Source organism: Salmo salar, chromosome ssa16, assembly GCF_905237065.1.
Source record: "Salmo salar chromosome ssa16, Ssal_v3.1, whole genome shotgun sequence".
In the NCBI taxonomy this organism is placed as follows: domain Eukaryota; kingdom Metazoa; phylum Chordata; class Actinopteri; order Salmoniformes; family Salmonidae; genus Salmo; species Salmo salar.
The window spans coordinates 44,094,613-44,110,860 of record NC_059457.1 but is presented as its reverse complement, the minus strand read 5'-3'; the positions used below and the strand labels follow the sequence as shown (position 1 = coordinate 44,110,860).

The 16,248-nt window shown below is 40.8% G+C and overlaps 2 protein-coding genes across 2 annotated transcripts in view; both read left to right on the top strand.

Moving 5' to 3' along the window:
- Nucleotides 1–30: 30 nt before the first annotated feature.
- Nucleotides 31–1,426, top strand: cart1 (cocaine- and amphetamine-regulated transcript 1). Its single transcript, XM_014149393.2, has 3 exons — nucleotides 31–632; nucleotides 907–990; nucleotides 1,182–1,426. The coding sequence occupies exons 1-3, from the start codon at nucleotides 504–506 to the stop codon at nucleotides 1,293–1,295; spliced, it is 327 nt and encodes a 108-aa protein (XP_014004868.1). The 5' UTR covers nucleotides 31–503; the 3' UTR covers nucleotides 1,296–1,426.
- Nucleotides 1,427–1,905: 479 nt separating this feature from the next.
- The window catches only part of LOC106573927 (microtubule-associated protein 1B), a 57,554-nt gene continuing 43,211 nt past the window's right edge, over nucleotides 1,906–16,248 (top strand). Inside the window, exon 1 of the mRNA XM_014149389.2 lies at nucleotides 1,906–2,113. Coding sequence (XP_014004864.1) covers nucleotides 1,930–2,113 — 184 coding nt within the window. The 5' untranslated portion in view covers nucleotides 1,906–1,929. The remainder of the gene's footprint in view (nucleotides 2,114–16,248) is intronic.

The window sequence follows — 16,248 nt, the reverse complement described above, 5'->3', positions numbered from 1 at the left end:
GATACAGGCAGTTTTTTGTAAAGGGTCCTTAGCAGTAAAGCTGTGAGATTTCTATGGATTTGGTCTAGGATTCATAATAGCTGCTAATATAGCCAACAACTCAAAATGTGCTGTTGTGATTTTCACAGCTTATGTGTTCTTAATAAAGAACATTGAAGCCTCCTTAATCCTTATTTTTGGGCTTCAACTCAAACTATTTCTTCATTCCCTGGAGGGAATACTTTTTTGGAAATGCTATTTTGCCAGAGTTTAGTTCGTTATGTTCCCCTTTAAAAATAGCAAAAGTATAAGAACGTGTACAGGCTATTTGAACACATTTGCCCGGAAATGTTACATGTCAAATAATTCGATAATTTCAGTGTTATGAATATTGCAGCAGATGATGTCAAAGCAACGTATAAAACCTTGGTCCAGGTTGTCTGCCAGCCAGAATACTAGCCTCGACCTACTGATTCGCCTGCTTTGCTATCAACTTCCAATCAGGTTCCGCGCGTTTCAGCACCATGGTCGGCAGCCTGCTCCTCCTCCTCAGCGCTACCTGCTCGGTGTTGGTGGTGCTGGCCAACTCCCACGACTTTCTGGAAACACGCTCCCCTGAAGACTCCATCAAGACACAAGAAGAACAAGAATTGGTGAGATAAAAACACTCGTTATTCGCAATGATTTTTTATGGGTTTTATATAGGCCTACCAATAGGGTTCTAAAAGGTAAATTGCTCAATAACTTGGACGGATGGTTTTGAGGTATATCAATTCACACAGCATACGCACATTGATTACTCAAATGGACGCTAATACACACCTCATAATGGTGAAACTTAGATTGGTGATATGTTTATAGTCTACCATTGCAGACAGAGAATAGATATGAACATGTCAAACTAAACATGTTTCTTCTACTCTATAGTTTGAAGCTTTACAAGAGGTTCTTGAAAAACTACAGAGTAAGCAGATGCCGGCCTATGAGAAGAAGTTGGGTTGGGTTCCCATGGTAAGGAATAGTTTTAGGATTGACTTAATTGAAATAGAATTGTTTTGTAGAAACTTGGTAAGACATGCCTGAACATGGACATTTTTATATTTTGCGTGACCATTATTCTGTGTCTGTTATTTTAAAGTAGGCTCCAGTCGGCCTACCTACAGCAAAAATAAATGTAGGCTGTATGTTCTCTGTGTTGACAGTGTGATGCTGATGCGGGTCAGCAATGTGCAGTTCGCAAAGGTGCAAGAATTGGGAAGTTGTGCGAGTGTCCACGGGGAACATCTTGCAACTTCTCCATCCTCAAATGCTTTTAGGGAATCGAGGACGACAGCTACCATCGGGATGACTCAATGTTGTATGAGGACAAATTGTGTATTCTCAAATCTTGCTGTTTTAGATATGTAAATGTGTAAGAATGGAATAAACATACGTTTTTTGAAGACTTCCTGCTTTAACGGATGTTTTTGTAGGGAGTAACGCAACAATGATATGTCACATCTCTGCATTGAAATTGGAGACATGAGAAGTAACTGACTCCAGAGGTCGCAACAGACATTTCGAGAAGCAACAGATTTTCATTGGAGAAAAGGAAACCACCTGAGTAACAACTGATTATGAATATGAATATTGCAACAGATGATCTCAAAGCGAAGTATAAAATCTTGGTCCAGGTTGTCAATAATAATGAATAATAATATCAATTATAATATCATATAACAGCGTATTATCTTATAATAATTAGGTTACCATAATAATCGTAATAGGCCTTAATATGAGCTTTTTGGCAAACTATGTGAGACTATTTTCGATTTGTCTAGAGAATATACTTGAATATGAGTTTATTTACTGTAGTTACTGTACCTTTATCCCTGACCACAGTGATCCGATTGGTGTGGAAAGTGTCAATCTACAGAGTTTCCGCCCTATACATAAAGTAGGGGCGTCTCTATGGCATTATTTGCCAAACTTTTCAACATGGCGACACAACAAACTGAAGAGGTGGAAGCAATGGAAAATGTGAACCGAACTTTGCATCCTGGCTTCAGCAACGACAAGTATTCTCTGCTTGTCATTGTCGGTGAACATAGTCGGACTGGACTTGTGGACTACGTGGTTGTGGAGATAGAGAGAGGTAATTCGGCCCATTTTATGTCTATCGTATTATGAATTGGCGCCTGCCCGCGTTTTCTTCTGTCCTGACTTGGCTCGAACTATAGCTCGGTTAGCACAGGTGACATTGTCTAGGCGCATATTGTACTGTACTACTCAACCTTTAAGTATACGTCGTCAACAAATGGTTCTAACTAATTTCAAATCAACGCACAAATCGGCGATTTGGTAATTGGCATTGAAATATCACACAAGTCTCGTAAATGTATGCAATATTTCCACGACCAAGCAGGGGCGTCATGCATCCCCAAAATCTGAGGGGGCACAAAGTGTGAGGATGGTTGGGTTGGTTGGTTGGGGGGGTGTGAGTCTGAAGGGGGGCTAGGCCCCCGCCGAAAGTTTGAAAAAATAAAAAAGCAAAATTCTCCAACACCTGAAATTGTTTTTACAGCATTCTACAGCCATAATCCATGATGTGTGGAAACACTTTGTTGCTTTTATGGATTTTGTCTTGTTGCTTTTTGTGCTTTGTTTCTCTGTCTGCATGCTATGTCTTGTTTGTCCTATGTTGCGCTGCGTGTGCTCACTGCTCATTGATTGTCTGTATTGTAATTGTTTTTAATAACCTGCCCAGGGACTGCGGTTGAAATTTACCGGCACTTTTTACTGAAACATTGATTAATGTGCACTGTAACTGTAAAAATAAAATAAACTCAATCATAATGCTTAATTCTATGTCAAAAAGGTATATTTTCCTGCAACTCTAAGCATTCCTCTTGAGCGGTCTGTATCCTCTTGACAGGTGTTTTTATTTTTTAAACAAACTAAATATGCTTCTGTGTGTCTGCTAAAATTGGGTAAAATATTGAAAGGAATGTGAGCCTTAGGGTGTGTTCTTAAATTGTTTTACTATTAAATTGTTGCCAGCAGCACAGTTAGTCACCAACGCTCCAGATAACGAAACAGCCTAACCTGCTCTGCTCTGCTAGGGTAAGAAAATGGTCAGTGAGGTGTTCTCTCATTTGTTTCTGGAAATAGCTAGCAAGCTAGCAACTTTAGCTATTTAGCTTGGGTGCTTGACTGTCGTTGTGAGATCAGAACACTCACACCAACCCTACTTCTTGGCCAGATCGTCCAGTGTGCGCTCTGAGAGCGTGTGCGTCCAGTGTGCGCTCTGACAATCCAACAACACTCCAAATTTACGAATGCCCAGAGTGCACTCTGAGCACACAATGGCACTCCAGAGTGAATTTATGAACCCATCCTTATTCAGTATTCTTTTTATTATATTATTGCTTGTTTTTCTAAACTCTACTAACTTTGCCAGAAAGGCATGCCAGCTAAGATAGTTAGACAAGCTAGCTACTTTAACTTGATTGATAGCTTGAAATTGCTTCTTGGTATCTAGTTGAGGTTCTCAACCTTCCAACCTATCTGGGCTAGGGAAAGCCAACTTCATAAAATTGCTAGGTGGCTTGTAGTGTTACAGATATTCTTTTTTTTTTAAACAGGACTAATCTCAGGGGCACTTGCCCCCTATGGGCGTGACACCTCTGTGACCAAGTACATAATCAAATATGATGCCAGGTAGATGGAAGCCAGTAAGGGATAACAACAATGATTTTGGATCTACTAGCAGATGGTTAACAGTGGGCCCCTGCATGGTGTGTTAGTGTAAGATCACAAAATTGACTTAACACCATGGTATAGCTGAATGAATCATAATAACGGTATGTACATTTTAGGCTATTAGCATACACATCTAGCTAGTTATACTGAGCTCATCGTCTCTTACAGACTAGCCTTACCAGCCACACTGCAGATCACTCTTTTATCCCATGGCAACAAGCCCACCGAAGAGCGGAGGATACAGATGTTGAGCCCTATCTAAGGAGACTAACAGCTTTTGCCTCAGTTTCTAAGGACATTGCGAAATGGAAAGGTGTGATGTTTGTTAACTAGACTTAACATATTGAGCAGGGGAAGATGCTTTTTAGATTACATTGGTCTAGGTTTTACCATTGCTCAGTGTTTATCTTGCTTGTACGTTGTATCTTCCTCATCTCTTTAAGACAACTTGTTTTAGAGAGAGGTTTCTCTTGGCTTGCATCCATAAGATGCACTGTGTTTTTAATGATGTCTGTCTGGTTCAAAGATGCCACTGTGCTGGACTTCTGGAGGGTTCTCACTGGGAAGAACTCCACTGTGCACTGACTGCTTCAGGGTCAACACATCATTGTAAAGGTTTTGCCTTTTGAGACCACTCAAGACCTCAGGGTCCTTTGGTCTAACACAAAATCATCAGCGTCATTGTCAGGTGAATGCACAGAAAGGGAGTGCTTTTTTCGTCGAGCTTCCAAGTGTTTTTAAAAATAAAAATTTAAGGGTGTCTTCTTGCTGTTTGTTTTAGTTTAGTTACGAACATGCAACCCTTACACGAAACCCAAACCGGCTGCGCGCGTGCACCATTGTGCATACATTTATTTTGTCCCCTCACACCAAACGCGATCACGGCACGCAGGTTAAAATATCAAAACAAACTCTGAACCAATTATATTCATTTGAGTTGTTATTCTACCTGAAATGCACAAGGTCCTCTACTCCGCCAATTAATCCACACACAAAACGGTCAACCGAATCGTTTCTAGTCATCTCTCTTCCTTCCAGGCTTTTTCTTCTCTTGACTTTTTATATTGCGATTGGCAACTTTCATAAATTAGGTGCATTACCGCCACTGACCTCATTTGTCTTTCAGTCACCCACGTGGGTATAACCAATGAGTAGGTGGCACGTCGGTACCTGCTTCTATAAACCAATGAGATGGGAGCGGCAGGACTTGCAGCGCGATCAGCGTCAGAAATAGATCTGATTTCTATCTTAGCCCTTGGCAACGCAGACGCTTGTGAGCAGTGTGGGTGCAATAACTGAATAACATAGATTTCTAAATTTTATTTTGCAGCGCACGCGACGCGAGCGATGTGGTCAGCCTGTTAGCATCTGTCATAGTGTTGCATTATTAGCTCTGACTAGTAGAGACAGTTTGTAGTAAGCTTTAACCACTCCAATGCTTGTATCACTAACACTGTTTGTTTGCCTCTTGCTTGTAGTTTAGGATTTTTTTCCGCTCATGCTTCAGTGAATAGCAGGAAATTATCTTCCCAAATAATGTCAATATCCTGATTTGTGTCACCCCTGTGTAGTGTTAGAGTTAACGGAAGCATATGAGATTTCCATCGCATTGGGCTACTTGGAAAATAAGTAACAAATCAAATGGTGATTTGATTTCCATGCTTTTTGCATAGGCTTTAAGACTCTGCTACTACATTTAGCATGTTCTCGTTCTAATATTTTCCCCATGCTCACCAACATTACTTGATTCCCATCAATTCATGCAAGTTGGTGACTTGTGTACCATTACAGGAATTGACTACAAATGTCAATGAATAGTTTTGTGCTATAATTGTCTTGTCATTCTGTGTGATGGAATGGTGAAGTCTCTCGGACACCCAGCTCTGGGCTTGTAGAAGCCAGCAGGCCTGAGAGCCCAGCCCACACTGCAGAGCATAAATAATGCAGCCCATTTACTTCAGTTTGGATTCACCAGAGTGCCAGTGAGTGGAAGTGTCTTCTTTGACAGGATGTACATGTTGTTTCCTCCGCCACACCTTTAGTGTTGGGCTATTCAGAGTTACTTATCACCATCCAGACAGACTCCATCAACCCTACAGTCCAGAGGTGAGAAAGTGCTACCCAGAATTCCCTGGGTTGCTTGCTAGGAGAGCGTGGTCCTTAAATGCAGGCGTTGGGTAAGTTGGCAGTAACATTGAATGTTGTCAGCCATTTGTGACTAATTTCAGGAAACTAGGTGTCCATCCCGGGTCACTACTTATTATATAAAGAGACACTTTTATTATATCAAAATGTGTTTTTTGGCAGAAATGCCTTCTGGAACATGTGAAATTTAATGTGCCTTAATAACAGACCTGTATGCCATCTATAAATATGAATAAAATTGTTAAATTACGAGCCTAGTTGGTTTAGCCACAGAAAAAGGCTGCAATCTTCCCGCTAGCCATGATTGGTTTAGATAATTTTTGGGCTGGACATGCTGAGAGATGAGTTCGGATTGGTCTTCCATATTGCTTGCTTCTGTCTATTTGAGCTGGTCAGTATGTGTAGGTAATCATTTTCATTTCAAGTTAAACGGTACTGTTAGCTAGCTAGCTAACGTTAGCTGTCTGTCTAGCTAGCTAACGTTACGTGTATGATCTTATGATTTGTATCTCGGAGCCATTTTCTTTGCTAGTTATAGCCTAATGTTAGCTAGCTAACGTTAAACCTGGTTAGTTAGCTACCTGCAGGGTAGTAACGTCATGAGTTGGGATTATGGTTAATTGTTTAGCTAGCTAGCAACACATCTTCACAAAAGACTCCACTATGGAAGTATCCATTTCAATAGAATGTCACTGCGACAACTGTTGATAGCCAGAGCGAATTTACCAGCTATCTACTCTGATTTCAGAGCACTCGTCTGTGCCAGAGCACAGAATAACTGACGAATTCCCAAAAGCTCAACACCCGTTGAATATGGCCAATGTCTGTCAGTAAACGTTGGCAAAAAAAGCGTAAATTGTTGCCAGCAGCACAGTTGCAGTCACCAACATTCTGGATAACATAAAAACAGCTTAACCAGCTCTGCTAGGGTGAGTAAAATGGTCTGAGCTGTTCTCTCATTTGTCTGGAAGTAGTTAGCAAGCTAGCCAACATTAGCATGTTAGCTTGGGTGCTTGACTGTTGTTGTTAGGACAGAACTCTCAGATCAACCCTAAAAGAGATGGGTGGGGCTAAAGCTTAAGAGGGTGTGAACAATGCTGAAATGGTGTAGACGAAGAGCTCTCCAGTAGCTACCAAAATATTCAAAGGCCATTTTCTCAAAAGTGAGGTTACAAGTTGATCAACTTTCAAAGCAGAATTCTTTCCCATTTTGTAGCTCTGCGCGTCTGATTTTATCAAATGTAAAAAACACAAATTTAAATTTTGCTTCATAAGACCGAATCAAGGTGGTCGGTCACATATCTGGTTCAGCTTGGGCTGGCGTAGGTTATTGGGGACAATGCAGCTGTGTGTGTGATTGTCCAAACGCTAGACGTAGGCTGTAACTTGTTGAGCTTGTACCCCCATAAGGAGACTGGGTGTGTAAAGTTCAGTCCTTTTGAATGTTTGTTCATGGTAATGGCTGAAGTGAGTTTTAGCAGTCAGTCATTTACAGTGCCTACAGAAAGTATTCACACCCCATGATCTTTTCAATATTTGGTTGTTACGGCCTGTATTTAAAATAGATTAAATTGAGTGTTTGTGTCAGTGATGTACACAGAATACCCCATAATGTCAAAGTGGAATTATCTTTATAGACATTTTTACAAATCAATGAAAAGCTGAAATGTCTTGTCAATAAGTATTTAACCCTTTTGTTATGGCAAGCCTAAATAAGTTAAGTGTAAAAACGTGCTTAACAAGTCAGATAAGTTGCATGGACTCACTCTGTGTCCAATACTAGTGTTTAACATGATTTTTGAATGACTACCACATATCTGTACCCCATACATACACAATCATCTGTAAGGTCCCTCTGTCAAGCAGTGAATTTCAAGCACAGATTGATGTAGAAATACCAGGGAGGTTTTCCAATTGTTCGTGAAGAAGGGAACCTATTGGTAGATTTTCTTATTTTTAAACACGACACTGAATATCCCTTTCAGCATGGTGCGCTTATTAATTCCACTTCGGAGGGTGTGTCAATACACCCAGTCACTACAAACATATAGGCGCCCTTCATAACTCATTTGCCCGGAAAGGAAGGAAACCGTTAAGGGATTTCACCATGAGGGCAATGGTGATTTTTAAAACAGTTCAACTTTAATGGCTGTGATAGGAGAACTGAGTATGAATCAACAACATTGTAGTTACTTCACAATACTAACCTAAATGACAGAGTGAAAAGGAAGCCTGTACAGAATACAAATAGAGTGAAAAGGAAGCCTGTACAGAATACAAATATTCCAAAACCTGCATCTTGTTTGCACAAAAGTAATACTGCAAAAAATGTGGCCAAGAAATTACATTTTTTGTCCTGAGTACAAAGTGTTATGTTTGGGGTAAATCCAACACAACACATTACTGAGTACCACTCTTCATATTTTCAAGCATGGTGATGACTTCGTCATGTCACTGGTAATCTTGTCATCTGCAAGGGCTAGGGACTTTTGTTTTTTAGGATAAAATAAACAAAATAAAGCTAAGCACAGGTAAAATCCTAGAGGAAAACTTGGTTCAATCTACTTTCCAACAGGCACTGGGAGACAAATTCACAGGCCAAATATAAACTCAGCAAAAAAAATGTCCTCACTGTCAACTGCATTTATTTTCAGCAAACTTGAACATGTCTTAATATTTGTATGAACATAAGATTCAACAACTGGGACATAAACTGAACAAGTTCCATAAACATGTGACTAACTGAAATGGAATGATGTGTCCCTGAACAAAGGGGGGGGGGGTGAAAAGTAACAGTCAGTATCTGGTGTGGCCACCAGCTGCATTAAGTACTGCAGTGCATCTCCTCCTCATGGACTGCACCAGATTTGTCAGTTCTTGCTGTGAGATGTTACCCCACTCTTCCACCAAGGCACCTGCAAGTTGACCGACATTTCTGGGGGAATGGCCCTAGCCCTCACCCTCTGATCCAATAGGTCCCAGACGTGCTCAATGGGATTGAGATCCGGGCTCTTCGCTGGCCATGGCAGAACACTGACATTCCTGTCTTGCAGGAAATCACGCACAGAACGAGCAGTATGGCTGGTGGCATTGTCATGCTGGAGGGTCATGTCAGGATGAGCCTGCAGGAAGGGTACCACATGAGGGAGGATGATGTCTTCCCTGTAACGCACAGCTTTGAGATTGCCTGCAGTGACAACAAGCTCAGTCCGATGATGCTGTGACACACCGCCCAAGACCATCACAGACCCTCCACCTCCAAATTGATCCCGCTCCAGAGTACAGGCCTCGGTGTAACACTCTTTCCTTTGACGATAAAAACAAATCCGATCATCACCCCTGGTGAGACAACCGCGACTCATTGGTGAAGAGCACTTTTTGCCAGTCCTATCTGGTCCAGCGACGGTGGGTTTGTGCACATAGGTGACGTTGTTGCCTGTGATGTCTGGTGAGGACCTGCCTTACAGCAGGCCTACAAGACCTCTGTCTGCAATAGGATGAGAGAGGCTGGACTGTCTGAGCACTGATGGAGGGATTGTGCATTCCTGGTGTAACTTGGGCAGTTGTTGTTGCCATCCTGTACCTGTCCCGCAGGTGTTCGGCTGTACCGATCCTGTGCAGGTGTTACATGTGGTCTGCCACTGCGAGGACGATCAGCTGTCCGTCCTGTCTCCCTGTAGCGCTGTCTTGGGCTTCTCACAGTACGGACATTGCAATTTATCGCCCTGGCCACATCTGCGGTCCTCGTGCCTCCTTGCAGCATGCCTAAGGCATGTTCATGCAGATGAGCAGGGACCCTGGGCATCTTTCTTTTGATGTTTTTCAGAGTCAGTAGAAAGGCCTCTTTAGTGTTCTAAGTTTTCATAACTGTGACCTTAATTGCCTACCGTCTGTAAGCTGTTAGTGTCTTAACGACCCTTCCACAGGTGCATGTTCATTAATTGTTTATGGTTCATTGAACAATCATGGGAAACAGTGTTTAAACCCTTTACAATGAAGGTCTGTGAAGTTATTTGGATTTTTACGAATTATCTTTGAAAGACAGGGTCCTGAAAAAGGGCCGTTCCTTTTTTTCTGAGTTTACATTGGTTGCGTAGTTACAATTTTGACCTAAATCCGCTTAAAGTCTATTGCAAGACTTACATGGCTGTCTAGCAGTGATCAACAACCAACTTGACAGAGCATTAAGAATTTTGAAAGAAATAAGGGCAAATATTGTACAATAGAGGTCGACCGATTTATGATTTTTCGATAGCGATTATTGGAGGACCAAAAAAGCCGGTACCGATTAATCGGACGATTTTTATATATTTGTAATAATGACAATTACAACAATATTGAATTAACACTTTTATGTTATCTTAATATAATACATAAATATTAGTCTGAAATAAATAATGAAACATGTTCAATTTGGTTTCAATAATGCAAAAATAGTGTTGGAGAAGAACGTAAAAGTGCAAAATGTGCCATGTAAAAAAGCTAATGTTTAAGTTCCTTGCTCAGAACATGAGAACATATGAAAGCTGGTGGTTCCTTTTAACATGAGTCTTCAATATTTCCAGTTAAGAAGTTTTAGGTTGAAGTTATTATAGGAATTATAGGACTATTTTGCTCTATACCATTTTGTATTTCATATACCTTTTGACTATTGGATGTTTTTACGGGCACTTTAGTATTGCCAGCCTAATCTCGGGAGTTGATAGGCTTGAAGTCATAAACAGCACTGTGCTTCAAGCATTGCGAAAAGCTGCTGGCAAACGCAGGAAAGTGCTGTTTGAATTAATGCTTACGAGGCTGCTGCCACCGCTCAGTCAGACTGCTCTATCAAATATCAAATCATAGACTTAGTTAAAATATAATAAACACACAGAAATACGAGCCTTTGGTCCTTAATATGGTCAAATCTGGAAACTATCATTTCGAAAACAAAACGTTTATTCTTTCAGTGAAATACAGAACCGTTCTGTATTTTATCGAATGGGTGGCATCCCTAGGTCTAAATATTGCTGTTACATTGAAGGTTGTGCAATGTTATGTCATAATTATGTAAAATTCGGTCAAATTAATTATGGTCTTTGTTAGGAAGAAATGGTCTTCACACAGTTCGCAACGAGGCAGGCGGCCCAAACTACTGCATATACCCGGGCTCTGCTTGCACTGAACGCAAGAGAAGTGACACAATTTCCCTAGTTAATATTGCCTGCTAACATGAATTTGCAGGTTTCAAAAAATGTATACTTCTGTGTATTGATTTTAAGAAAGGCATTGATGTTTATGGTTAGGTACATTTGCGCAACGATTGTGCATTTTTTTTTTGCGACTGCGCTTTTGTTAAATCACCCGTTTGGCGAAGTAGGCTCTGATTCGATGATAAATTAATAGGCACCGCACTGACTATATGCAATGCAGGACAAGCTAGTTAAACTAGTAGTATCATCAACCATGTGTAGTTAACTAGTGATTATGTTAAGGTTGATTGTTTTTTTTTTTATAAGATACGTTCAATGCTAGCTAGCAACTTACCTTGGCTCCTTGCTGCACTTGCGTAACAGGTGGTTCGCCTGCCATGCAGGCTCCTCGTGGATTGCAATATAATCGTCCATAATCGGCATCAAAAAAGATCGATTTGTTATGACAACCTGAAATCGGCCATGCCGATTAATCGGTCGTCGTCTATTGTGCAATAATCTTAGACTTACCCAGAAAGACTCACATCTGTAATCGATCCCAAAGGTTGTTCTAACATGTATTGATTCAGGGGGTTGAATACTTATCTAAGCAAGATTTAATAACAAAGTAATGTTCTAATTTTTCTTCCACTTTCACATTAGAGCATTTTGTGGAGATCGTTGACAAAAATTACAATTCAATCAGTTTTAATCCCACTTTGTAATGCAACAAAATATGGAAAAAGTAAAGTAGTGTGAATACTTTCTGAAGGCAATGTAACTGCATTTCTGTCTACCCCCCGCTCCCATTAGCCCCCTGTTATCTATAAAGTGTTTTTCTTCTGTTTTAGTCCACACTCTCCCCTTTGATTGTGGCAGCCTTTGTCTGTACTGAGGGTCCATGTGACTGTCACACACACATTTTCTCTGTGTGTCACACAGCTCAACATTTCTTTCGTTCCTAGTCAGTGATCGAGGCAGGCGCTTTGTTAATGATTTGGTTTGGGCTGTACAAAAATATTCTTTGTGACATTATTAAGTGTTGGAATCTGACTTTCTCTGTTAATGTCACTCGTTTTTAGAGATGAATGCAGCCCCTGAATTAGAGCTGGAATGATACACAGAAAATTAGCGACACCGACCATACCAATCATGTATCGCAGGCATTTTGCTGATATCGTTCATTACAGTAAGTAGCCTATACTAGAGAAATGTGAAGTTAGAAATTAAATTAAGTTGCTAATATGGGTGATTGTTAATGGAACAATTGAAAGCTACAACCATTAAACTAGTAGAAGTTTAAAAGATAATAAATTAATAAACTGTGGTGCCCATTATTATAAACTTGTTTTTCTATTTGTCGTTATCGCGTCAATTCAGGAAATGTATCACAATATAGATTTTCTCTACCCTTAATACACTATCCCTCCCCTCCTATATTTGTATGTGTATTTATTATGGACCCCCATTAGCTGTTGCAAAAGCAGCAGCTACTCTTCCTGAGGTCCACACAAAACATGAAACATAATACAGAACATGTCAATAGACTGCTGTGTGACACATCAATAGACTCTTCCAGGGGTCTGGCAAAATTAAGTTAGTTCTACAATTTTAAAAACATTACAATACATTCAGAACACATTTCACAACACACAAGTGTGTGCACTCAGGCCCCTACTCCACTACCACATACACTACCGGTCAAAAGTTTGAGAACACCTACTCATTCAAGGGTTTTCTTTATTTTTACTATTTTCTACATTGTAGAATAATAGTGTAGACATCAACTATGAAATAACACATATGGAATCATGTAGTAACCAATACAAATATTTTAAGATTCTTCAAATAGCCACCCTTAACCTTGAGGATATCTTTGCACACTCTTGGCATTCTCTCAACCAGCTTCATGAAGGAGTCACCTGGAATGCATTTCAATGAACAGGTGTGCCTTCTTAAAAGTTAATTTGTGGAATTTATTTCCTCCTGAGCCAGTCAGTTGTGTTGTGACAAGGTAGGGGGGTATAAGATAGGCCTATTTGGTAAAAGACCAAGTCCATATAATGGCAAGAACAGCTCAAATAAACAAAGAGAAACGACAGTCCATCATTACTTTAAGACATGAAGGTCAGTCAACGCGGAAATTTCAAGAACTTTGAAAGTTTCTTCAAGTGCAGTCGCAAAAACCATCAAGCGCTATGATGAAACTGGCTCTCATGAGGACAGCCACAGGAATGGAAGACCAAGTTACCTCTGCTGCAAAGGGTAAGTTCATTAGCTTTACCAGCATCAGAAATTGCAGCCCAAATAAATGATTCAGAGTTCAAGTAACAGACATCTCAACATCACCTGTTCAGAGGAGACTGCGTGAATCAGGCCTTTGTGGTCAAATTGCTGCAAAGAAACCACTACTAAAGGATACCAATAAGAAGAGACTTGCTTGGGCCAAGAAACACAAACAATGGACATTAAACCGGTGGAAATGTGTCCTTTTGGTTAGGAGTCCAAATTGGAGATATTTGGTTCCAACCGCGGTGTGGGTGAACGGATTATCTCCGCATGTGTATTTTCCACTGTAAAGCGTGGGGGTGCTTTGCTGGTGACGCTGTCTGTGATTTATTTAGAATTCAAGGCATACATAATTGACGTTACCCTAGGATAGGGGGCGCCACAGCGCATTTTGGAAAAAATTCGTGCCCATTTTCAACGGCCTACTAATCAAACTCAGAAGCTAGGATATGCATATAATTAATACTTGTGGATAGAAAACACCCTAAAGTTTCTAAAACTGTTTGAATGGTGTCTGTGTATAACAGAACTCATATGGAGGTCAAAACCCCGAGACCGATTGAAACAGGAAGTGGAATTCTGAATTGTGGACTCAACTTCACGTCGTTGCCTATTATTCACACTGTGAGCTATCGTTCATTGAGCACTTCCTATTGCTTCCACAAGATGTCCCCAGTCTTTACAAAGTGTTTTGAGCCTTCTACTGTCGAAACTCAGTGAATGAGACGTGTTGGAAATTGGTCACAGGGGGAGGGCCATCACCATTATGACGCCGGCGGCCCTGTCTACCCCCACCTTTCGAAACGTTTTGAAACACAATACAATCGTCCCCCTCAAATCTCATTGGCTCTCTTGTTGAAACAGGCCCTGAAGATTTATGTTATACAACGTTTGACATGTTTGAACGAACCTAAATGGGAAAAAAAGTTTTATTTCGAAACGGCTGTCCCGCGCCCGGCAGAGCATTTGGATACAGCATTCAGACGCGCTAACAACAGCAAGCTAATGGAACATAAAGGATGGACTTTTTCGACCGAAAATACATCTGTTGTGGACCTGGGATTCCTGGAAGTGCTTTCTGATGAAGACAACTAAAGGTAAGCGATTATTGACAATATTATACAAGATTAGATGTGATATGCGATTGTTCCAAGATGGCGCCAAGCTAGGTTTACTAGCTCATTTTCTGAGTATCGCATCCCATTTTATCGCTAAGTGTGATTACCCAGTAAAGTTATTTTTAAATCTGGTATGACAGGTGCTTTCAAGAGATATTCATCTATAAATCTTAGAATGACAATATTACATTTTTAAAAATGTTTTCGAATAGTAATTCAGTAAATTGTAGCACTGTTTCCCGGGATGCATTTGACGGGAAAATAGTTAGTCAACGTCAGACGCCGATGTAAAATGCTGTTTTCATATATAAATATGAACTTTATTTAACAAAAGAATGCATGCATTGTGTAACATGATGTCCTAGGTGTGTCATCTGATGAAGTTTGTAAAAGGTTAGTGCTGTTTTTTGGTTATTTGTGATGCATGTGGTTGGTCGGAAAATGGCTATGTTGTTGCTTTTACGATGGACTCCTCTAACATAATCTAATGATTTGCTTTTCCTGTAAAACCTTTATGAAATCGCACGACGTGGGTCGATTCAGGAGAGGTGTATCTACATCCAAGATGGCGTAGCAGTTCAGACGTCCTCTACCCTCCTCTTGTCGTGTCCCGTGTATATATATATATATATTTACATATTTTTTTCTTCACTTATCTTTTTATATATATATATATATTATATATATATTATATATATATTTTTTTTTAATTTTTTATTCTAAACTCAAACTCAAAGCACTCTCCTGCAACCCGCCTCACCAATTTAAAAAAGAAAGTATTATTTACCTCATCTGAATTCCACAACAGAAGCTAGCAAGAGGTTAGCCATTTTCACTGGCTAACGTTGAAGTTCAGCTAGCCACGGTTAGCTGTCCTCAGCTATCCATTAGCTCGAAAAGCTATCGCCAGTTTTTGTACAGCGCGACTCAGACCAGAGCATACCGGACCTATTCTCTCTCCTTTCCCTGATTTCTACCGCAGGCTCTGGACATTTACACCTGGATCTTGCAGCTAACTAGCTGCTACCTGAGTGACTATTGGCAACGTCGGTCACGGAATTAACACACATTATTACGGAGCTAGCCAGCTAGCCAGCTGAAGAGTTCCGTCAGCCACTCCTGGGCTATTCCTGAGCTAGCCACCTGAAGTGTCTCCTGGGCTACAACTCACCTATCCTGACCCGTTTTACTGCCGATGCGGAGCCCCATCGGGTCTTCACGACTGGACCACCGACGTTATCTGCCCGAGGGAGTTATCCAACTGGCCCCTCCGTCGCGACGTAACCTGATCGCCCATCTGCGGCCCGCTAATCGTTAGCTGTCTTTTCGGCTGCGATCTGAATAGGTCTATCGGACACTTTTCTTGGGCCACTATAACTAACTATTTTGCCAACTTGGACTGGTCCCCCTTCCACACGGAACCCCACTAACCCACAGACGGAAACGCACGAGGTGGCTAAAAACAGACCTCCCTCCCATCTTCCACCAGCTTGCTACCTATGGCCCGGCTAGCTGTCTGAATCTCACTGGACCCTTTGATCACTCGGCTAAGCATGCCTCTCCTTAATGTCAATATGCCTTCTCCATTGCTGTTCTGGTTAGTGTTTATTGGCTTATTTCACTGTAGAGCCTCTAGCCCTGCTCATTATACCTTATCCAACCTCTCAGTTCCTCCACCCACACATGCTATGACATCTTCTGGTTTCAATTATGTTTCTAGAGACAATATCTCTCTCATAATCACTAAATGCCTAGGTTTACCTCCTCTGTACTCACATCCCACCATACCTTTGTCTGTACATTAT